This window comes from Perissodus microlepis, chromosome 16 (genome assembly GCF_051167445.1).
Source record: "Perissodus microlepis isolate ML-2025 ecotype Zambia chromosome 16, ASM5116744v1, whole genome shotgun sequence".
Lineage (NCBI taxonomy): Eukaryota > Metazoa > Chordata > Actinopteri > Cichliformes > Cichlidae > Perissodus > Perissodus microlepis.
In genome coordinates, this window is record NC_140476.1 from 15,091,258 (window position 1) to 15,114,850 (window position 23,593).

General features: G+C 38.9%; 1 protein-coding gene across 5 annotated transcripts; it reads right to left on the reverse strand.

Annotated features, from left to right (window-relative positions):
• Positions 1-900: 900 nt before the first annotated feature.
• On the reverse strand, positions 901-22,778 carry cobll1b (cordon-bleu WH2 repeat protein-like 1b). Of its 5 annotated transcripts, XM_084908285.1 has the most exons (14): positions 22,314-22,778; positions 21,999-22,079; positions 9,836-10,024; positions 7,687-7,891; positions 7,376-7,601; positions 7,179-7,223; positions 6,984-7,078; positions 6,567-6,803; positions 6,308-6,437; positions 4,391-4,601; positions 4,221-4,306; positions 2,694-4,093; positions 1,065-1,208; positions 901-983 (listed from the first exon to the last, which is right to left on the reverse strand). In XM_084908285.1, the coding sequence occupies exons 1-13, from the start codon at positions 22,352-22,354 to the stop codon at positions 1,101-1,103; spliced, it is 3,054 nt and encodes a 1,017-aa protein (XP_084764411.1). In that variant the 5' UTR covers positions 22,355-22,778; the 3' UTR covers positions 901-983; positions 1,065-1,100. The 5 variants fall into 5 exon arrangements, with proteins under 5 accessions (XP_084764411.1, XP_084764412.1, XP_084764410.1 ...); XM_084908286.1 differs by lacking the exon at positions 21,999-22,079; XM_084908284.1 differs by lacking the exon at positions 22,314-22,778 and having other exon boundaries at positions 7,179-7,220; positions 21,999-22,126.
• Positions 22,779-23,593: the final 815 nt, after the last annotated feature.

Genomic DNA, 23,593 nt, shown 5'->3' on the forward strand with positions numbered 1-23,593 from the left:
TAGTATTTTTCTTAAATATTTGCTCTGATAGCGCTGGAGAAAATCATTAGCCACATAGTCCAAGGTTTAATTTCTAAAGAAATCTTATTTGTTAATTCTGAAACAATGATCTTCTTCTTTTAAGTAAATAAGTATAATTGCTTTGTCCACAAAGCAACACTTCAAACTTATGGAGCAGGGTGATTCTGTCTGCTTTTCCTGCGCCCTGTACACTAGTATGAAGAGACATAAGTTTAGAAGGGTTACCTTTATACCTCCTTAAATGGGGCTGATAATGCAAGCATTCAAGCAGGTCCCAGTATCCCAGCAAGGAATGAAACTCACTGGACTCACATGTAAGAGAAGCTACAGGTAAAGTACAAGCTGCTTTAAGTCATGAAGTGGGATCCGGTTTTACCTGTTGTGAGCGAGTGACTGTTTTCAGTTGGATCCAATTTCGCTCTGCATCATGTGTGCAGAAATCAAAGCAATGATTATAATAATAAAGGCAACCGGCTTGATAAAAGCTTTATTCATAACACTGCTTGCCAATGACAATAAGTGTACTGTACACATCAGTGTCTTTCTGCATATAGATTAAACAAAACTCTGTAATACTTAAATATAGACAGGTCAGTCCTGGTCTAAACATCCAGTATTATTTAGATAACACATTTTCTTAATACACCCAATAATATTACAACTCAGGAAATCACTAATAATTTATAGAATTGTTCTCATTTATCATCTCTGAGCACTCGAGTGAAAACAAAATAAAAATAGAATCATTAAAATGTGCACCCGGGGTTATATCGCTTAATGATGTGAGAAAATAAACCAAAATTTAGCAATTGTTAATTAACAAAATATATGATTTTATGTATGCTGTTGAAAACTACTAAAGAAAAAAAAAAAGGGGGGGGGGGGGGGGGGGGAGACTTTCTTCTTCTTTGTCCTGGGATAAAGGGCTCCAGAGAAGTCAAAGCAGGCAGGACAAGTTTCTCCTGAAAGAGAAAAATATGTTTCATTCAAGTGTTGTGGAAACATTCAAGAACTTCTATTGTCAAGTGTTGGATTCTGCTTACTGTAAATGATATGCAGTCAGAAGAATTAAGGCACTGCTATGGACCGGACTCTCCCGTTTGAACATTGTCACTATTAGATGGCGGTTCACCCTCTTCGCTCTGTAAGGTAGAGCCATTGCTATCCACCTCGCTATGTTCACAGTCCTGTAATGCACAGAGAAGAAACAAAGTGCAATCACTGGAGACTTGCTATTTCAGACAATATAAAATAGCTAAAATATCTTTTAAGGTATTTCCTTAAGATGTGGGCTACAAGTGGGATTTGTTGTAGAGAGGGAAAAAGGATCGTCCCTACACAGTATAATACAAAAAAAGTCATACCAGCCATTATGTCTTTTAAGTATAGCTATATACATCGTTGAAGAAAGAAAGCACACAACACTGCACCATTAAAATGTGGACTATTTCCTGAGGGCTTGAAATTGTTACATGTTTCACTGAGTTGAAAGCAGAGTGACACAAAAGTAGAATTAACCTTGATTTTTCATCTACGTAGCACAATAGTCCTTTTTATTTACTGCCTATTGAGAAAAGTTAAAGATTAAAAAGGAATTCACAACTTAACTCTGTTCAGGATGCATAATCTGATTTGTCAATTAATAGCAATATATCCAAACATTTCTATCATGTGGCATGCAAAAAACAAATAAATGTATTAAATTTATTTATTTATTTACTTTGTTATTTGCCTAATAAATCTTTTTTTTTTTAAATTTTAAACTAAACTTGAAAGTTTTTGACAGATTTCTAGGATGTTTTCCTATTTTTTATGAAAGGCAAAAAAAATAAATTTGTTAGTTACATACTGGTTAGTATTAACTGATTATTTGTGCTTTTAATGTACTGGGAGTGACAAACAAACCAAATTCTATATTTGGTGCTCAGTTATTAGAAAATTGTTGTCTTCGGCCACAGTTACAAATCACACTGATCAAAACAGACAGCATGCGGTTATGAAACATGCAGTCTCATCATGTCCACAACATCCCGCACAAATAATTAAGAAACCGTAAAGTGGCTTGAATTGTTTAGTTATTTATTGCCAGTGGATTGCGCCCCTCACTCATCCTCGTCTCGCTCACAGCTTCTCTTATCATTTCCTGAAATTAACTATTAACATACAAAATGCTACACCACAACCTTACTGATCTTTAATTTCAACAGGACAAGATAAACATTCAGTCAGGTAAAAACACGCAAATCCCTATGCTTTGCCTTTAAAGGCTTTGGGAATATAGCAGGTAATCTATATTAAAACCAAAATTGAGTTTTAAAAATGGGTCACATGAACTATATAACAGTATTCCATTATTCATCAGAGGTTATAATATTTCTGAGACTCCCCACGGGCCAAAGCGTAACAGCCTTACGCAATACCAAACCAAAAAGCCCAACAGCATTTGGAAAACAATATTGTTATAAGACGAATGTCTTGACACTCTTGTCTACATCTGTAAACCTCTTAAGGGAAAACCAAGTGGATGTGTTAACCATCATAAAGTAGGCTATATGTAGTATAAACAAGCTACAAATAATAACTGTAGTCACATAAGTAGATGATAAACTTATTTTACTTTAACTTTTTACTTACATATTTTAATGTCAGTGTGAAGCACTATGAACACTAACCTTGAGTTCAGATAACTGCTTTGACTCTGTGACAGATGAGAGACTTGGAGTTGGAGAGACAGGTGGTAACACGGGTGAGAGAGGTGGCTTTGGCCGATAGGTAACAGAATGACTCCTTTTCACAGCCGAGGACACTGCCTGAGCAAAGCGGGACGGGATGGCAGGAGAATAAGGCCTGGGTGCTGCAAAGCTTCGAAATTTTTCCAAGCTTAGCCCAGTGCTTGGCTCTCTAGCTGGCAGACTACTTTGCCTTGTCATTCTCATGAGGGGCACATTCCTGTTGACCTGTTTAGGGCTCAGCTGAATATTAGCGGCCCCTGTTGTCTCCTCGTCACACTGCGCAGGAGGAGGAAGAGGAGGGGCTGGTAAGTTTGCTCTTTCTGCACTTCCCTGAACTTCCCTCAGGCCAGAGCTAGAGTTGGCGCCAAGACTCTTCTCTGCTGCTGAAGTTACATAATACCCAGGTGTTTTTTTGTGCTGTGACAAGCGGAAAGAAGCAGGCTTAGGTTTCGTTGCAGGTGGAATTTTCATTTCCTTGACCTCTGCTGGGGACCCAGCTGGAGATGCCCCAACTGAGGATGACACCTTGTCTGTGTTACATAAACTTGTCGGTGATGACAAATGAGTAGATTCAGGTATACCTCCATTAACAGTGTGTTGATTAGTAGCAGTGTTAGGCAGTCCATCTTCCCTGTGTAAAGTAGAATGCAGCTCACTTTTTTCCTTTGAGACTTCCTGTTCCATCTGTCTTGTGCTCTCATCTGAATGAGCAGAACCAGTATTGAGTACCTGTTGTGAGGCTTCAGTAGGCGTCTCCAGTGTCAATGCAACTTCAAAATATCTCAGTTTCTCCTGAGATTTCGGAGGCACAATAGTATACGTCGTCATCCCCACCTTGGGGATGTAGTCCCTTGTAAGTTCGTTGGAAGGCTTAGGCTTTGGCTCAGAGTCTGTGGCATACATAGGTGGCACTTTTGCTGTGACGGGGGCACTTGGTGTTGAATCTTGGCGTAATGAGGTCTCCGAGGTGGGGGGTAATGCTTGCTCAAGCTCAGGAGGTCCTAGATCCTCCGTCAAAGTGGCCATATCTTTTTTCCCGGGTGATTCACAGACGGGGGAAATTGCTGGTGAGGAATCTTCATCCGCGTGTTCTGGCGGGGGCACGGGGAGCTGTGTGAAATTTGATTGCACTTGAGCATCTTCTCCAGTGGAGCATGATGTGCTGGTGGCCACCGAATTCTCCCTGAGGCTTTCAGCATTTGCTTGAACAGAGGCCTGTGTCTCCGCATCCAGCATTACAGGCGGTGGGAGGCTGCTAGTTGTAGTACTGCATTCGGTTTCAACACTGCGAGTTGCAGACTCCTGACAGATGGAATTTTCAACTTGAAGTGGGACACAATCTGTAGAAAAGGGAGAATTTTTCATGTGAAACAGGCATTTTGACCTTCTTTAAGAGCAGACTTACTTAATTAAGGCAAAATGCAGGAAAAAAAAAAAGTAGAAAACAATATTGCAGTGCAAACCCACTAGTATCTGCCAGTTCAGATGAGTCTGCGCCATCAGTTTTCCTCACAGTCTGAGTTACAGAATCATTCACTGTGCTCTGCTGTTGACTGGGAAAATAAAACAAAGAATTAAAGGTATTGCTAATGCAAACATGTCAGACTTGAGTTTCATTACTAGAGTTCATTTCGTACTTGCCATCTGAAGACAGATCAGGGGACTGATCTTCCACTGACATCATGCTCTGTATCTCAACATCTGGGGACGGGGAATGTGGCGAAACATCAGATGACGTGTTGAGGCTGTCGTCTACTCCTTGCATTTTACTAGCAGTTGCAGACATTACAGATGCAGTCATCTCCTCTTGCTCCCTTATTTCTTCCAGTCTGTGAGCAGCATCACCTGCTGGAAAGCATGATAAAATAAAAAGCAAGGTCAGTCAAAGGCCTATTCTAATACAGAAAGGACTCTAGTAGCGTATCCAACATCACATATTTATAAAACAATATTTGGCAAAAGGGATGTGTTGGCTGTAAATTACACACAATTTTTAATACAACTAATGCTATTATAAACTAAATCTGCCACAAGGAAGGTGCCAAGTTTCTAATTTAAATGGTTCTGATAAATAAACTCCACTGAACGATCCTTTACACTTCATTCTCCCTTCTCCAGTTCTTAATTTAGCGCTACGGGAAGCACTCGCACAGGGGCACTGAGCAAAAGGAATTTCAAGGCCATTTAAACAAAGCTTACTGTTCTCAGCCTCTGATCTCAGCAGCCACTGAGCCACACTAAGCTACAGAGCAGACGACCTCTCTCTGTGAAGTTAGCGCTGGGAAAGATCAAGAGCAACCAGTGGATGAAATGATAAAATGTTTAGGAGAAAGCAGTGACTGTGCATTCTGTAGCTGTGAATTATGACTGGGGGATAAGTGACGAGTGAAGGGATTTTGGATAATAATAATAAAAAAAAGGAGTTCTGAGACTTTTTAACGTCAACAAAAAGAATCACAAAGACAGCAACTTAAAAAGGATAGACATCAAAGGAAACCACAATCTATTAAGACGTAGAGGACACTAGTTTTGTTTTTTATCTTGTGTTTTTTTCAAAACTGACTATAGTTCATGGTGCTTAAAACATTTGAAAAACCTTGTGCTTATTCACACAAACCCTGTAAACAGATTTCAGGATTTCCTGAACTAACTAAAATGAGTTCATTGAAATAAAGCAATGCGGTGAAAAGATGGTCTGTCTGAACACGGTTTCTACCATGCAGTTTTAGTGGTCTGAGCATCCCAATATACTTTGCAATTGACAGATAGAAAACTTACTTTAATAAAAGCACACCACTAGATATCACCAAAATATGGAAGCTAGAAAACAAGCTGTGATCTTCGTTCTGTCTTTATAACTGAAGAATATAAGCCAGCCTTTTTTTTCCCCTCAACGTCAAATAACAATATTTTTAGGTTTTGCTTTAAATTGATCTATATACAGGACGGGCGGAGTTTCCCCTCACAGGACAAATACAGCAAAGGTTCACTGTGTCTACACAATCGCAGGAAAGTATTTCTCAACCAAGAGAAAAAATGTTAAAGAATTCAAAACCTGCAGAGATTTGGAAAATAAGAAAAAAGCTTCCTTGTGTATTTTCAAAATATACATGCTTTGATATTTTCAAAAAGGAATTTACAGGTGTTTGAGGACAAAATACTAAATATAGTCAGGAAAACAGGGAGAATAAGCTCAAGAGCAAAAACACTAAACCACAGTAGAAGGGCAGAGATTGTGCAAGCAACACCATACTGGCACAAACTCTTGTTCACAAATGAAAAATAAGACATGCCAAAAGAGCCACTTTTAGTGTGTAATTGTGCCCTGAGCAGTGCATACAGAGGTTCTCGGGCTGTAAAATGAAGCACTTTGCAATTAACACCACTAGGAGGCACACAAACCAAATGAACAAAAAACAAGCTTTAGCAAAATTCACTGTTGAGCCCTTTGCACACATGCCAAAATGTCACACATTTAATCCAAATCTACACTACAAAGTCACTTTTATTTATTTTTCATTATCACTCAATGTAATGTAAATAAAAGACCAAACCTTGCACATTTTCATCTGGAAAAACAGGTTCTTGAGCAACTGCACTTGGAGATGCAGGAGGAGGAGGCGCCTTGCGTTTGGTTCTCTTCAGTGAAGACTCTGCTGACGACCCACGACTCAGGCCACACACCTACATAAAAAACATTTTTATTTTAATCAGCGCTCAAAAATAAAAGACGTCACCTTTTATCTTGTCAATTTCAAATTTTGTCAGAGGTTTGCTCAGATATCAGACACACCATGTTAACAGTGGCCTCACCTGATCACCGTGCAGTCGAACATTCGGTTCAGAGTAGAGCCTCTGGCGAGTCCTAGGGTCAGAGGTGCAGCTCTGAGATACGAGGATCGGAGGCAGGGGTGCACGCCTCTTCTTTGGCGCATCAGTTGAGATTGTCGGAGAGCCGAGCGGAGACGAGTTGGAGCTGGGCAAAGCCATACTGAGTGGTCGAGGCTTGCTCACGAGAACAGGAGAAGCTGGGGCACTGGCTGTCGTTGACTTTAAAGAACAAACATCCAATCAGAACATGATAAGAAACCTGTTTCCAAACAACACAGTGAACATTAACTAATAGCAAACCAAAGTAAACAAACCTCCCTCTAAAGATTTCAATGTACTTTGTGATACAGCAACATCCCAATTAGTAAAATTAAGATACTTTTTCTAAGTCACATTTACCTGGTCAGATTTTTTCTTGCTTTTTCTGAACACGCCAAAGAGGCCTTTATTTTCCTTTTCTTTTTGAGTTTTATCTTTGCCCGGTGTGACTGTTCCTGAGAAACAAAGAACAACCCCCAAAAAACATGCTGTTGTAAAAACAGAGAGACATGTGATGACTCTGTTGGTGGCGATCATGTGGTGAAACTGAAATACCTGCATAAGTCGGTGAGCCTGGACACACAGGCGTAGCAGGTTCTGCTGTCGAGTCAAAAAGCATGAGGTTTAGTGCAGAACGTGAAACACACAACAATGACACACAACAAGCAAGCTGGAGAGGTAGAGTAAGAAACACATGGGATAGCCAATATGCAAAACCAGTGAGTTTGGCCTTTTACTATATTAGTACTCACCTTGTGTGTCTCTTGCATAAACCTCCCGTATTGCATAATCATTAAGAGAATTGGACAAGTTTAAAGGGGTCATTGATTGGACATCTTTCAACAGGATTGTTGTCTCTACGTCAAATTCGCATTTCTCACAGATTGCTGGTAATAGTTCAGCAAGGGGGACTCGAGGATTTACTCGCAATATAGTTTTCTGGGTCTTTTTGTAGTTTATCACCATCCGAACAGTTGCCTGGAGAACACAGAAGGAGACAGGTTGATAATCTGTTGTGGTGTTTACTGTGTGTGAGACTATAACGTTCAATGTATTCATGTACCTCGGGCATCTGAGGACCTGTCTTCTTATTTTTATCCTCCCCTTTAGGTTTAAGTATGATCTTCTCTGCATCTAAAGTTCCTATGAGAGCACTGGGTTTGAGCTTGATGTTGTTCTTGTTGGAAGTAACCAGTTCTAAAGTGTGACTAGAGGGGTTCAAGCGATACTTTGCACAAAGTGTCACCAGGAGATCCATTAGGGGTTCGCTGAAAGATACACAGAAATAAATATGTATGATTAGTTCAGCATAAGGAAAAGGAGACATATCATAAAGAAGTAAATAAAAGTTCATTTGAAAAAATGTGACAAAGTCTCAAAAAAAAGTAATGAAAACTATTTTTAAATCAATTTTTTTTTCACTGTAAGTCCTTCATGTTGTTTCTAGAAAAATTGCTTTAAAAAATATCAGAAAAAAACATTTAAATCCCTTATTGAAAAGGTTACTAAAATTTGAAGATGATCATCTAATAATCTGTTTACCATGGCAGATTCAAATCATCCATGTAAAAAAATAAACAAACAAACAACAAAACTTATGTCACGCAGTGACAGAACTGATTAAAAAGCTGCAAGAAACAGTGCAATGGAGAAATACAGGGATTTAAGTCAGCAACAGCCATGCAACATTGTAGCTTTACTGACACTGTCAATATTGTCACAATGTAACAATGTACCTTGAAAATAACCTCTGTTGTGTAGCAACTCTAAAGAGGCTTAGACACAGGAAAAAAAGGTCAATTTAATCTGATCACACTGGATTAGTTTCGGTCATTTCTCAACACACAGTGCGAAGTGCAAAAGATAACTCTGAAAGAATATTTATAAACTGTGTGCATTGTGAGAAAGATAGTGATAGCTTAAGTAAACGCTTGACTAAAAGTTTGACACACATGTGATTACAATCATGCAAGTCAGACTTAAGAGTCTGAATTTAGGTGTATTTAAATGCTGCATGGTGCTATTCAATACCAACTCATCCAGGACCACAAAACTACGCTTTTGAGGGGAAAAAATTACATTAATGCAAAAACTTAATGAGGAAACACTGCATCGTAATTTAACTGGACAAAACAGGATCATTTATATTTACATGAAGATTGTGTTTCTTTCTCGCAACCAAACTTTCAGTTACAGAGCTCACTTTTTAAAATAGTCCAATGATGATTTGAATTTCCAATTTTTAGGAAAGGGTTAATACTCACTGAAGGATGTAAAAACCTTAAAAATATCATCATTTAATAATTTTACAAAATAGCCTTTTTTTGGTAAGTGGATTTGTATATTGCTTCTCTACTCTGGCTGAGTACTTTTGTAATGTAGTACTTCTATTCACCGATTCAAAACATACAAAAAAAAAACCCCACATTGTACAGTGTAATATTTTATGTCACGTTTAACCAACACACACACACACACACACACAATGAGCTATTTAAGGGTCAGTCTCTTGCACAAGGACACTTTATAAACTGAAGGTGCCTGGGATCAAACCACCAGCCTTCAGTTTAGAAAACCTCACATACTTCCTGAGCTACAGCCTCACCAGAGAGTGCATTTCACTCTCTGTAATATGTATTCCTTTGATTTCTATTTGGTAGGCATTTGCACTCTTTTGACTTCATGGGTTTGGATCTCAAGGCAATACCTATTGAGTCAGTTTTTTATTGGGTTCTAGAAATTTGCAAGTTACAGCTTGCAATGCTGCCGTTTGTTTCTAATTAGATGATGTCATCTTGTTCCATGTATCTGCACAAAATCTCATCTCATTTTATTAGCTCAGCACGCATACGGCACATCGTTTCGCAATTTTAATTGAATCTTTTTTTTTTTTTTTACGAATTTCTCACATAATTGCCTACAGGCATTAGTAAACAACACTACAAAAAACAACACTTCAGTACATTGAGTTAATCCAGACTGATGTCTGAATAAAAATAAAGAGACACAAACATGCCGTCTAAAACCACAACCTGCAGCTATCCCACCTGTTTGACTCATGGACTTCATGCACCGACTTAGTTTACATCAGTGTCACGATTTAGTGCTTAATGTTTTGAGTATTAACACACACACCACGTGGAAGCAAATAACAGAAATCATCCTTTACATGCACACTAAGTATATACACATATAGATAAAGTGATCTGTACCTTCCATGAACTATGGCCGTTTTTTCCACTCCACCAGGCAGAACCACGGTCAGAGAGAGTTCTTTATCAATAAGGTTCTCCTTCTGGTCCATCTTTAAATAAGGGTTTCCTGGGTACCGCTGGGAGAAACCTGGGGACTCCAGCCTCTTTAATCCAGGCGGGGATGGTGCTTTGCTTTTGGTCGACACCCTGAAGTTGGACAAGAAACAGTAAATAATTTTCAGGATGGCTTCATTATTCATAAAAAGTCTGGCTTTTGCTCTGACAAAGCCAGACAAATGAACATTTTAGAGTTTACTGGAGTTGCTTTCCCTACTTGCGTGTGCATTATAAGAAATGTCATTAAATGGTTTCTGGGACTTCAGACAATATTCTGATTGAAAATCAAAATGCACTAGACAGAATGAAAGAAATCCTTTCTTCCTCAGGTTTTCACTAAGCAATGAGGGTAATACATGAAAGAGATCAAGTTCACTTTGCAAACAAGTCACAAGACAACCAAGTGGACAGATTTACTCATTGAGCCTGAAGAAATGGCTCTGAATGGACAGACATGTGAGAGACTGATAAAAAGATCCAAGCTACAGAGCTCAATTTCAGTCACAGAAACCGTGCAAGGGCAAATGTAGTTTTATAGTGAAGTGCTGTTCCGTGTGTACAAGACTGTGCATTAGTGTACAGCACTTGGTACAGTTAGAAAATTTCTCGCCAATGTGTGCAAATATGACAAACACAATTTGAGTGTTTGTCAAGGCTCAACATTCCTGAAAACTGTGTAAATAAAGTGTGGTAGAGAGCAGTAGCAGTCATCTGAGCTTTACAGGCTGATCTGGCTGCCACACACGCACACACCCACACACACATACACACCTTGTATTCAAAGACTTTCTGTCAGCTGGCCATCTGTTAGACATATTTAAAACATCTGTGACAAGTAGAATTTCAAATAATGACACCGTTTCCACAAAGCTTTTGACTATAAATTAAAATGTTTTGATTTGATTTGTCATTATAAGGTTTAAAGATTAACTGTAACACATTTTGTTTTGTATTGCCTTTTGTCTGAAGAGAAAAACAGCGGATGCTGTCATAAGAAAGTCGAATAAACAGCACAGTGACAGTGAGTCAGTCAAGATTCGCTAACTTTAGAAACTTCCAGGTGTCATTTTTTTATTCAGTTGGCGTAAGCGTAGATTAACACAAAGTTCTGCAGACCAAGTGCTGTGAATTACAGCCTGCAAAGTCTTACGTGGGGGCACGTCTTATTCAAACAAAGGAATCCAAGCAATGCAAGGTCACTTGCTCCACTCAGCCGAGTCTACCAAAGGACTATTAGTATTGCTCTGGGGGTGGATGTCCTTAAACACTATGACATTTATATACACCACAAACACACACATTTACAAAAAGAAAAAAAAAAAGAAAAATACAAGAGTAATGATACTCTTCAGACACTATAAATCATAAAGTAACATATAGGACTTTACTTATACTAAGTTGTATATTATGAAGTGCAGAATCTGTAGAATGAAATTTTAAAAAGAATACATTGAAAATGAAACATGCTAATAAACAGCGCTGAAAACATATGCTATATGACTATGATTATGAGCCTACTGTTCTAAGACTGGGAAGCTGGAAAAATGCATCTGCAGCCAGGGGCTAAGAAAACTAATTTTTAATATAGTAGATACCAAGACCTCCAGGACTGATGACTGAAAATATTCAAAGTTTACAGAATCCTGCGTATGCCTGCTATGTAGTGTTGCTCAAATTCTCCAGTTATCAAAATTGCCACAATGCACTGTAAAAAGAAATCAGCAAGTGATGGTTACTGACAAAATGGCTGATAGGAGAAGCTTGCCTTCAAGCCTTCCAGGCAGGAAGATTCCTTTTCTTTTATATTATTCTTGGTTTTCAGCTGCAGTTGTGTTACGTTTAGGAAAAGATCATGATTTGGGTTGAAACACACCCTTTAAACAATGTTTATCACCCCCCAGAGAGCCTGCCTGGCATGAAAGCCTTCAAGGCAAACTTCTCCCATGTGCAAAAACCCTACCATCACAGTGAGTGCTTTTGAAAACTGACAACACATTGCATGGTTTACTAGTGAATACTGCGCAGCATTAACAGCATTATTGTTTAATAGTTCCAAAAGCATACACTTGACAGGATGTATTACCTTTAAAACTGAAAGGAACAAATAAATTCTGAGTGAACAAAACAAGAAGGTCAACTGCAAACCTCACTCAAATCAATGTTGGTTTCAGCATTGAAACCAACATCCATAATGTAATCCATTAGTTTGTGTGCAAAGTCCTTTTCTGACCTCTTGGGATTGCTAACCAGTTTCAAACTTGTGATTTACTTAATCAAATACATTATTAAAATATAACCTTGAGATAATGCCAAAGTCTATCTTATTCAAGTATACTAACCAATGTTGTGTCGTTATTTAGTCTTAGCATTGCTGTCAATGTCAATTATGAGAAAAATCATCACTAAACAGCTATTTTATGTCCTGTTAGATATCTCCACCACTTAAATCTTCAGCTGATTCAGTTACTGTAACAGTTTGTACCTATATCAGACTCATTAAAACTTTGTCCATTAGAAAGTTGTGCACATATAGACTTTACATTAAGGCCAAACTTGTACTTAAGAGAATAACATAACAGTAAATCCTTTCAAATATAGTTTTAGAGCAGGGGTGGGCAACTCCAAGCCTCGAGGGCCGATGTACTACAGGTTTTAGATGTGTCCTTGAACCAACACAGCTGATTTAAATGGCTAAATGACCTCCTCAACATTTCCTGAAGTTCTTCAGAGGACTGGTAATGAACTAATCATGTGATTCAGGTGTGCTGACCAAGCGTGATATCTAAAACCTGCAGGACACCGGCCCTCGAGGACTGGAGTTGCCCACCACTGTTTTAGAGTCTTGAAATAAACATGTGATCTGCACTTCAACCAGACTTGAATACCATCGTCTAACTTGCTTTCACAATACACATCTGAAAATGTTAACATCTAAGTAGGCAAAGGGCCTTTTTAACAACACAGTGAAAGAGTTTGGCAATGCTGTGACATTAAGTTCTCTTGCTGTCCTGACTTTGCTTGTCTTTCCACAACACACATTTAACTGCACTGAATTACATTGATGTCATCATGTTCACCAAATAAAATCTGGAAAAGCCTGTTCCAGTGACTATGCAGCCTTTTAAAATCCATAGACCAGAGCACAGAAAGAAATCTTAAGTAAGAACCAAATTATATTTACTTTTTTACACTTTTAGACCTCTTCTACTTTGAGAAAAGAAAAAGAAGGGTTTACTAAATTAAGTGTTTGACCTTTGACCAAAATTCCTATTAGAAAACAACAATGCATCAGTCTTATATTAGAATGATTCAATTAAAAGCTACAATGTCTTCAAATGTTTTAATCACTGACTGTTTGGATTTTAACCAGACAAATCAATACAGTTCAAAGTTCAGAGGTGTAGTCTGCTGATTTTAAAGCTTTGTGTCGACACCATTTTTCTAAACACGCTCATCCTCCCCATCTTTGTGTGTTTGGTCACATTAGAATTGTGATTTTGTTGTGAGTAAATCTTCGGTAATTGTACAAATTTGCCACGTACACCAGTCCCTCTGCATGTTTCTAAACTGACAGGTACATGCGTCCCAGTGGAGGCAAGCTGTCGCTTCTGCAGCACCTGGAGCAAAAGCATTTGTCACACTCCTTTTGCATGAATATTGCCATCTTTACTTTGAGTTTTGCAGGACGAAGAGCAGTAATGAACAGTGTTAGATGAAAAATAATAAGCAGGCTACAAAGATGGTCCCGGATCACCACGTATAACTCAGCAAACCCCTACAAACGACAATAGAAATTCTAGACAGACATTCACGCTGTTCTCTGCTCTGTGTACAAAGTGCTGATTCCATTAGTTGGGGTTACTCATTTGGCAAAACATTTGCAGGATATCTAAACCTTTTTTAGATACCCTGTAAATGAACCCAATAGCAAGATAACTAGTTTTACTCATATGCTTTGTTCAGTGGAAAAAATGCATCATGTGATATTTGACTGAATGCGCCAAACAGAAGCAATTAATAAACCCCTATGGAAAAATACACAACAGCTTTGCATCGTTTCCAGAGTCAGCTCGGTTTATACAGCTGTGTCATCAGTGATCTTTATCATCACATATTAGGCAGGTGACAAACTCAAGACACACAAGCTGGTTGGTTTGTGCCATCCCAGCCTGTGTTGATGAGTGGCTGAATGAGACGGAGACATGTTGAAGCTTGACTGTGCTGTTTCATTTACAGGTTTCTCTGGGAGGTCCAGCACTCAAAAACAAGTCCATTTAGCATCTGAGAACAAGCTTAATGGACATGATCACAGACTACCAGGAAATGATAGAAATGATCACAGACTACCAGGAAATGATAGAAACCTGTTGCTGCTGTGCCATGTCTTCTACTTTATCATAAGATAGTCTTGTAAACTTTAAAAGCAAAAGCAAATGAACTGGAACATTCACTATGATGCCTTGCCTTCTTTCTCGATATAACGGCAACAAATTTGCAATTGGAATGTGTGCAACATTAAAACAGATAAAGACAGACACGTGGCAAATTAAAATAAATAACAACACAAACTATCTTAATGAGGTGTAGGCCACCATCTGCCACTAATAACACAAACTAATTCTTCCTTGGCTTTGACTCTGAGTTTCTTGATCTCCACTGACAGGATATTCTGTCATTTGGTGTTGTGATGACGGTGTTGGTGAAGAAGAAGTTGAAAAAGTTGAAAATCTCCCTATTGTTCAACTAGGTTTTTATCTGGGGATTTGGAGATTCATAGCACATGATTCACTCATTCATACTCATCAAACTATTCGGTGCCTGCCCAAGGCATGGACACGCACTCATCTTAGAAGAAATCACTCCCATTTGGCAGTCTTTCTATTATAATATAAAAAGGTAATCACTCAAAACTCCTTTTTTACTGACTTACAGTACAATACAGTCTTCAAGCGTGATAAAGTCATCAAAACCCCTCAAAGGTTTCCAGTTCTCCGGTTTTATATGTCAATAACAGACATAAAAAGTTACGGTTAGAGGTCTTTTTGCCATGTTTCACACAAGATATCTGGTGCTAGATCACAGGAAAGATGCATAAATTTATATCTCCTTGATTAGATTTGGGAAAACAATAAAGAGAGATGTAGGCATAGAATAAAATCTTAATTAAATCTGTCATGCAAGTGCTTCTACAAATTGTTCTGCATGTCATGTATGGAAAATATTTTTTAAAAGACAGACATCAGATAAGAAAGTGTATATAGACACTTAGCTGTGCTTTACAATAAACAGCCAAACATGAAAAACATAATCTGACCATCAGCAGGAGCAAACCAAAGGATACCCAGATTCCCCACATACCATACATGCTAGGCCACACTTTTTGTATATTTGTTTTCTACTAAAGTCAGTTAAATGGAAGAAGGATCAAAATAGGACTAACTCTGAAGAAACTAAACCAAGAATAATCTAAACAAACACACAAAAACATATAATGATAATAATAATGAAAATAATAATAAAAGACTAGTGTGCTGTACTAGCAGCTGCTGGGTAGCTGGATGGCCCCTTAGGGAATGATGGGTTCATGCACGAGGAAGCAAACAGTTTCTCTTTTTTCTTTTTTTTTCTTCTTTTTCATAGAAGCCCTTTGGTCACACTTTCAGACAACACCCTGATTATTTTAAGAAGCAAGAGCAACAATTCAATGCTCCAATGACCAAAACACCCCAGATCTCTACCAGCAGTAGCTTACTAGCAGTCAAAAGTACAGGCTCAAACATGCCACAATGCAGGAAGTCCCACACACCCTCAACTTCAAGTCAGAACACACATACTGCTAATAGTCTGAATGCAAAAACAGTGAGTACACAAAAGCCTTTCAGGGTCCTCTCCAACGCCCTAAGAACACTTAAGTAGCAGCAGTGTTACGGTGTACAGATAATCAAACAGACGGAGCAATGAGAAGCAGAAATTAGAAGAGCAGGTGAGAGACCTGCTTTTCTTCTCAGTGTGCCAGCAGTTCATTCCAGGCTCTTACCTCTTCACCTAAAGTTGTTCCCGCTCAAATAACTTCCATTCTGCTGTGTGTCTCCCATGAGTAGTCAGACAGACTAAAATCTAACAGTATAGCTTTAAAGGGCCCACCTTAAAGCCACGCCCAAAGCTGTGACATCAGAAATCTGCCTCCTGTACCCAAATCCTATCAGCCCTCTTGCTGTGCCTCTGAGAGTTTTAGCACTCTCCCAGTGGCCATGAGCAGAAAGGTAAGCAGCTTTGCCTCCCTTGGCAGAATCCGTGGGCGGAGCCAATGGACAGTCTACTGGCACACGCTGCAGCATGTGTGCTCACAGTGGACTTGGTAAATATGCTGAATTGTCATGTGTTTTAATCATGAATGATCTACTCATGATGGCAATGATGCAATTATGGCAGTAAACAAACGAGGGAAGTCAAAGGGATTGTATGCTAATTTATTTTATCTTCTCACTGGGGCTTAAACCCATCCTGGAAATTTTCCTGCTCACTAACTTCCTCAGGTGGTGCTGCTGTGTTTACTTTTCATTAAGACATTGCCAACTCTTCAAAACCACACCTTACTTCTGCAGAACTGACTCACTCCCAAACCATGTTAGATGAGTTGACAGTTACGCAAAACAATAATGATAGTGCTACTTGATAATCAAAGGTATGAAAATAACATGTACTTTGTAACAGCATGTAGTTCCTCTTCATAAAAACCGAGAAGCCCGGGATTTGGATTGCGTTGAAGCATTAAGTTCTGAAGTTTCACCTAATTTTCCTCACTTCAAGAATAAAACTCTGAACACACACTAAGTATACAACACTAGAACTAACAATATTCTAAAATAAATAGAGATTTCCTGTGTTAATTTGCTCCAAACAGTGTGACCTACTTGAAACTCTTTATTTATTTTTAATTTTTTTTGCTTTATTTAGGAAACTGTACACTGTCTGGTACGGAATACATTTGATTTTCTATTGTGAAATGAGTGCTTATTGCCAGTGCTTTATCAGCAGGTCTACACTTTCACTTTAGAATGTGCAATCCACTCTACAAACACCACCACCAAATACCATCGAATGATAAGGAGGATAAGAGATGAATGGAGATGTTGGTGTGTAGCAGACTGGAAGGACAGAGTTAGGGAGTTAGCAAAAAGATTAGTTGCTGCATCTGAGAATCTCAATCTAATTACATCATCAATGCATCAATACTCCTACACTTACATAACCCATATACAGTCACACAAGTGATTCTCTTTAAACCCTAACCTATTATGACCAACTTTTTCAACATTCCCCACCCTCATTTCTGCCCTCTTTACTCTATGTTTTGTCTCCCAGTCACTCAAGGACAGCCTAATAGATGTTGGGGCTCCCCCACAGTCAAGCTGTCTGTCGACTGCCACTAAAATATTTCATTACTAGAGAAGGCAAACACAGTGGGCCACCTCTGCAGATGGCGGCTAGGTGACCTAGCCATCACATTCAGTGTCCTCGCCGTGAAGGAAAAATCCCTCCTTAGTGGGGTGGCAGCTCCCCCATGCTGGATTTTCAGCCAATTTGTTAAAGACGGTCTGATTTATTCCTGCGCACTGCAATCCTAATATAGCCAACCCCCATCTGTTACCTGCAATTTGTGACTTTGAGCTGCACCTTCCTGAACCACCCCATTTTTCAGCCCACATTAAACAGAATCCCTTATCTTCATCCGCTTCATCTCCCCTATTCCCCCTTCACAGAGAAATCATGACAACTGCATTCACCCATTCAAAAGACCACACCTACACTTACCTCCTTGCTCAAAATATCTTTTTATCACTTGTATAACAATTTTTTTATCGCAAAAAAAGTTATAGAGGCGCATAGCTGGAGAGGTGGCAGTTCCCGAAGAAAGACAAAACACAGGGCCAGAGCCGCAGCTGGTAATTTGGTAAGAGGTCACTCACTGTAAACACAAGCTTTTTAAGTAGGGTCTGTAAAGGCCATTACTTCCTAAGCAATGTGGGATGGAAAGAAATTAGGAGGAAAAAGAGCACATGGACCCTATGAGAACTCGCCACCTCCTATGTGTATCGTTTATTACTGCAAGCAAAACAAAAACTTGTTCCCACAGCGCTTTTTTATATCACCTGATCTAACTCAAATTCTCCAGTGTCATTAACATAAATTTGCAAACTTCTAAAAATATCTAAAGACCGACCTTGTGACATTATTAGCATTTTGCTGTAGTGTATAATATCCGCTTGTCACAATCTGCCATAGGCAGTTTGCATGTTCACCCTGTGCCTAATGCTACTGCAGAGCCAGAGTAAGCTTGCGGGTCAGTTAGATAATGACATCTGGGTCCATTCAGTGCGATTTCTCGACATAATTCCAGCGGTGAACTGGACCTGCTATGGTACATTACCCTCACTTTATCACTAAGCAGCTCAAATATTTTCACACCAAACATTGCACCATAACAAAGCCACGGCTATGTAAAGAAAAATATGTGTGCCAACCATAAAAGAAAGAACGCAGAGCTTTTTTTTCAGGCTGTCTGTGTTTAAATGAATATATTTCAATTTAATAAATCTGTCAGAAAGGTGAACATGAAAGAAGTCGACTGGGCTGCCAGGAATTCTTTTCAAGATACACATAATAGCCCCACTCTGGAAACTGCACAGAAAAGATAAGGCCCAGTAATTATTACTTCAGTCTCTGTAGATTTCACTAAACACAGATTTATTATTTTTCTTTTTTAAAGGGACACTTTAAATAAAGTTACTTAGCGAGAGAGCAAACATCCCCCTCGAGTCATAATTTTAGCTATCACACTGTGTCCTCTTTTCTGAAACAATGCAGCGTTGTTTTCAGTGGGGGGATCTTTCAAAAGCACGGCATGCATTTGATTTTTTGCTGATCACATGAACTGAGACTCTTTACAGCATGGAGTAAATACACTATGTCTAACTGCAGTTTTTACAAAACCATGCCACAAAAAGCACCACAGCTGGAACAGCCACACTGCCTGGATCCACACTCCAAAGTATTTCAACTTCCTGCTCAGTGTCAGTGTGAATGCCCTCGCTGAAACTGCTTACGTGCCTGTTTGTGTCACCCTGCAGTTCATTAAGTTGCTACACTGTATGTTAGGAGATGATAAGGCTCAAGAATATCAATTCATTAGCAGTCTGACAACTAGTAAAATTCAACATAGGAACTGTGTAATGCTTCAACGCGCATATGCATGACAAACATACTGTATGTACAGTGATAGTGCCCTCTAGAGAAATATATCATGGTGTACAACTTCATATTTCCTATTTTACACCTGCCTTTTATTGTCCTGATGCCAGTTTAAGCTTGTCACTGGGAGAATGCCTTGTTAAACAGATCTGCAGTAAACTTAACTCACGCCTGTTGTGATTTGCTGGCCTTTTTCTATATCTCATCTAAACAACACAAACACTGATAATGAAGGTCATGCAAATGAAGGGAAATTGTTCTTTGTGACATAAAATGCCTGAATGTTGTTGGAGATATGTAAAAGTTTCTATTGAGGCCACACAAAGGCCTGATTCATGCGAGGTCACCCTGAATGTTACACAGGCTGAGAGTGGGAGGCATCCAACTGTTATGCCCTGGAAAAGTGCATAACAGAAACAAAGAGGGGCTATATACAGGCAAGATCTGTGCACTAAACTCACTTAAACAGGTTGGTGTGAACCTCAGCGTTTTAAAACTAGAAAAATATTAGGGTTTTTTTTTTTTTTTTTTTTTTTTAAAGAGAAGAAGAAAAAATTTGAACTAATATTCTTGTCTGTTTATTAAGAAGTTTTGCTGGTATTTACGGTCAGTGCGTTGGATTCAGTCTGGTAACAAAGACGAGCCATTCTTCCCTGTTTTCTGGATGATAGCCATTTTGTCTGGTTTAGCCTCTTCAGTCTGAAAGCATCCATGAGATAAAACACCCAGTATTCAAACACACACTAGCTCATTACCCGTAACAGCTTGTCGTTTTCTCATTTTCCTCTTGCTTCATCGCATCTAGTGGGTGGACATCTTTAAATCACACCCTTTACCTTGCCGTTTGAGCACACAGAATCTGAGTGGGACTTCTGATGGCACCATGCTGTAGGCCAAATTATAGATTTTTCTAAAAGACGACAGACTTGTTGTCTCTAGGTATAATTTCAACAAAGAAAGGGGAAAGACTCTAGTCTATTTGAGGCCCTGTGTTTTCTGTACCTTTACTTTGGTCACTGTGTTTCAAATTCCACATGCCTGCATTCTTCAAGGGTCTCAGTTTGATCTGTCAGTCTTGTCATAGTTTTCATCTGTAACTCATGTGAGCAGCTGTGCCCTATGACTGCCTGCACGTCAGGGAAACAGCTGTGGCGATTCACAATACCTTAACTAATTCCACATTTTACCCTGAGGGAAGCCAGCCATGTGAGATCATGGTTTAAGGTGTGTCCAATTAGTGGGGCCAGCTCCAAGCAGTCCACTGCTGGAGTAGGTAGGAATTAAAAATCCTTCTTACTGGACATAATAGTGATGATTACAGTTAGAAATGGTTTCCAAAAGTGTGTTACTGAAATGCTAAAAGAAGACACTAAGAACTGAAGGAAGAAAGAAACACTACCTATTGTCAAAATAACATATGTGTATGTGCTAGCAACATCTCTGCTTGAAAACAAATGACACATAGGTTTTGAGGTCAGTGCAGTCACACATAAATCTTCATGTATGACTGCGTTTCAAAAAGCAAGAAGCAGTGGGTTAAGTCACCCCAATTCTAATAAGCCAGAAATAAGACAGGGAACACATGTCTTCATCTACACCCCAGCAGCTTATGGAGGAGTGTGGTTTACTTTTCCAAATAATACTCAAACCACAGAGAGATTTAGGTAGTCTGCTACTCCCCGTTGCCAAGGAGTGTGGCTGTGCTCTCAGATGACACAATACTTATGAAATATGAATAAAAGTCAGACTGAAAGAGCTGTGTTTTTTTGCTTTTTTTCAGTGAACTATAATGTGCCGCAATGCTATTTTAACAAATGAGGAAATCACAGTATGCAGGGCAGGACTGGAAACTTTGTATAACTATCGTGGAAGACTGAATTGGAAACTGTCATATGCTCAAATTCTCCATCTCACCTCTAATTTCAATCTGAAAATCTCGGCAGATCGCCTCTGAATGCCAAAAGAGTGAGGAGCGGCTGTAAAAAAGCTCTGGAAACTCACTCTCCCCTTTTAATGATTCCAACCACTGGAATACAAGCAGCTGACATCATCTCCAAGGCTATGAACCAAAAGCTGATGGGAAATTCCATCCTGTCATATATGCACAGCATTTTTTTAACTGCAATTCAAACGTAACAAATCAGTGTTTGCATTACAGAATATCAGTTTCAACCCCAACACACACAAGGGAAAAAAAACACACACGCAAAAAAAAAAAAAACCACAAAAAATGCCACCAGGCTCATCACAGAGACAGAGGAGGCAGAATGTTTTGCCTGCAAAATAGTTCCCATGACCTCTGCATATGGTCAAGGCAATTTCTCAGTAAAACTCAGAGAGCAGGAAATGAAGAGAGTTCAAAGGTTGAAACATCTACAACAACTGTGACTCTGCTAAGATGTACAGAGTGATAGGAATGTTAGCTGAAAGTTTCTTATGCAGATGCATTAATTTACTGGTTGTTAAAAAACAGCTGGCCATGAGCAGCCAGTTGTTGTCAGAACCCCATTTGCTAGCATTAGGTGGAAGGGTATCACTGTGATATTATATTTCTCCACAATGGGAAAACTGATACACAATTCCATGTCATTATTTCAGTCTTTCCTACTTCTGTTTTCTTTATTCATTATTTTTATTATTAGTTTTTTTGCAGATCAGCACCACGGAGATTGTTCAGTTAAAAAAAAACAATAAAACATGATTAATGGGCATAACACCTCTGCTGGAACACGTTAGATCCTAGTGATTTCTGTGTTGGCTGACAGATAAAACAGTTATTACAGCTGGCAATCCAAATGACTGCTCTACATACCTCAAATCAGAGCTCCGTGGATGAGACTGGGATCCATGATCATCCATTACTAAATTCATTGGTTTGACAAACTCTCCCGGACTAGTCAAACACAAACAAAAAGCACAATTCATTTTTAGTGGGAGCGAGCATACTAAACGTTGTACCAGTTTGTCAAACCTGCTGCTTTCAAGTGATGCAATCGGGCAAATACTGAAATATGGGCGAATCCCACATGAGGTCATCAAATTATCATTCGCATGCAGTCGTTTTCCTCCTTTCTTTTTATAAAGAAGATGGCATTATGATTTAAACTGATTACTAATCACGCCTTACCATGAATGCAGCTGGTTTTCTAAGCAGCTTCCAACTTCCATCGGTGTTCAAAAAAAAAAAAAAAGTTAACCTTAGTTGTGGAGTCCTACTGTCTCGATAAATGATCCATGACCCCGTTTTGCAGTGCGGTCGTTCATTTTTCTGCGGACCATCCTAGAGTAGTTTATCCTCCTCCGTCCCTCCCTATGAACCACATGCAGTCATATATGTGTGTCTATTGACACAGTGCACAACTCTGCCAACTTTTCTGTGTACATGACGCTGCATCGCAACACTGAAGCGCAAAAACGGGGCGTTTCTCTCGTTTTCTCCCTAGTACTAATGTGGCTTTCAGAATATAACGGCAGCGCATTCAACTTACAACTTGGCATCAACACGTAAAGAAACAACCCAGCACGACCATCCCTTAATAAAATCCACAAGCGTAGCCCGTCAAAAGACTCAAGAAGCCTTGTTGTTTTTTTACTTCCTTTTAATAAGCGCTTTATTTGTCTGCAGCGACATCATGAGGGTAAATGTGGAAGCCAACAATCCCCCATCCATGCATATAATAAAGTTAAAAGTTCCAGTCTGTTAAAAGTCTGTTAAGTCTTAAAAATAAATAAATAAATAAATACTGTAAAGCGTATCTTGGAAAATATATGGCGTGTTCAGTTTCTGAAAGAACTTGACTGCAAATAACATTAAATCACACCTGAAAAATAAATGAGAGTGAGAAAAGTATTGTATTTAAATCTATGCATTTTCCAGGGCTCGTAAAAACAAACAAACAAATAAAACATAACTACACTCAGGAAGCTGCTGAAGTATTTCATAGACGTTGCTCATCTTCCTCCAGTCTTCCTGGAGCATTTGGGTGCAAAGTATCTAAAACCTTTAGAATATCACTCCCCAGCATATGTAATCATTTAAATATTAATTTTTTCTGACTGATGAAGCATGGAGCTTCATCTGGAGCTTCATCAGTAGAAGCTCCATGCACACAAACTCAACAAAAAACATTACACATAATGCAAATGTCTGTCAAGAATATCAAGAATCCAGTACAGGATTCTTGATATTCTTGACACACTTAGAAAAGAGATCACAGGGCGCTGCACCCATTAAACACAAGAATAACAAACAACAGCACTAAAAAAGCCCACATTGTTAGGAATGAAAGCAACAAGAGAAATAACAAAATAGAAGATGATATACCACTCATTAATTATTTATGGCTTACTGATTGACCTACTTGATACCCACAGTAATTCCCACCATGATCATTTCTAGCATCTCTG

Excerpts from the sequence above, each read along its gene's own strand:
- cobll1b (XM_084908285.1), bottom strand. The coding sequence starts at position 22,354 with ATGGAAGTTGGAAGCTGCTTAGAAAACCAGCTGCATTCATG. Across the intron at positions 22,080-22,313 it reads GAAAACCAGCTGCATTCATG|TCCGGGAGAGTTTGTCAAAC; the intron begins GTAAGGCGTGAT and ends GTGTTTGACTAG. Across the intron at positions 10,025-21,998 it reads CCACGGAGCTCTGATTTGAG|GGTGTCGACCAAAAGCAAAG; the intron begins GTATGTAGAGCA and ends GTCCAACTTCAG.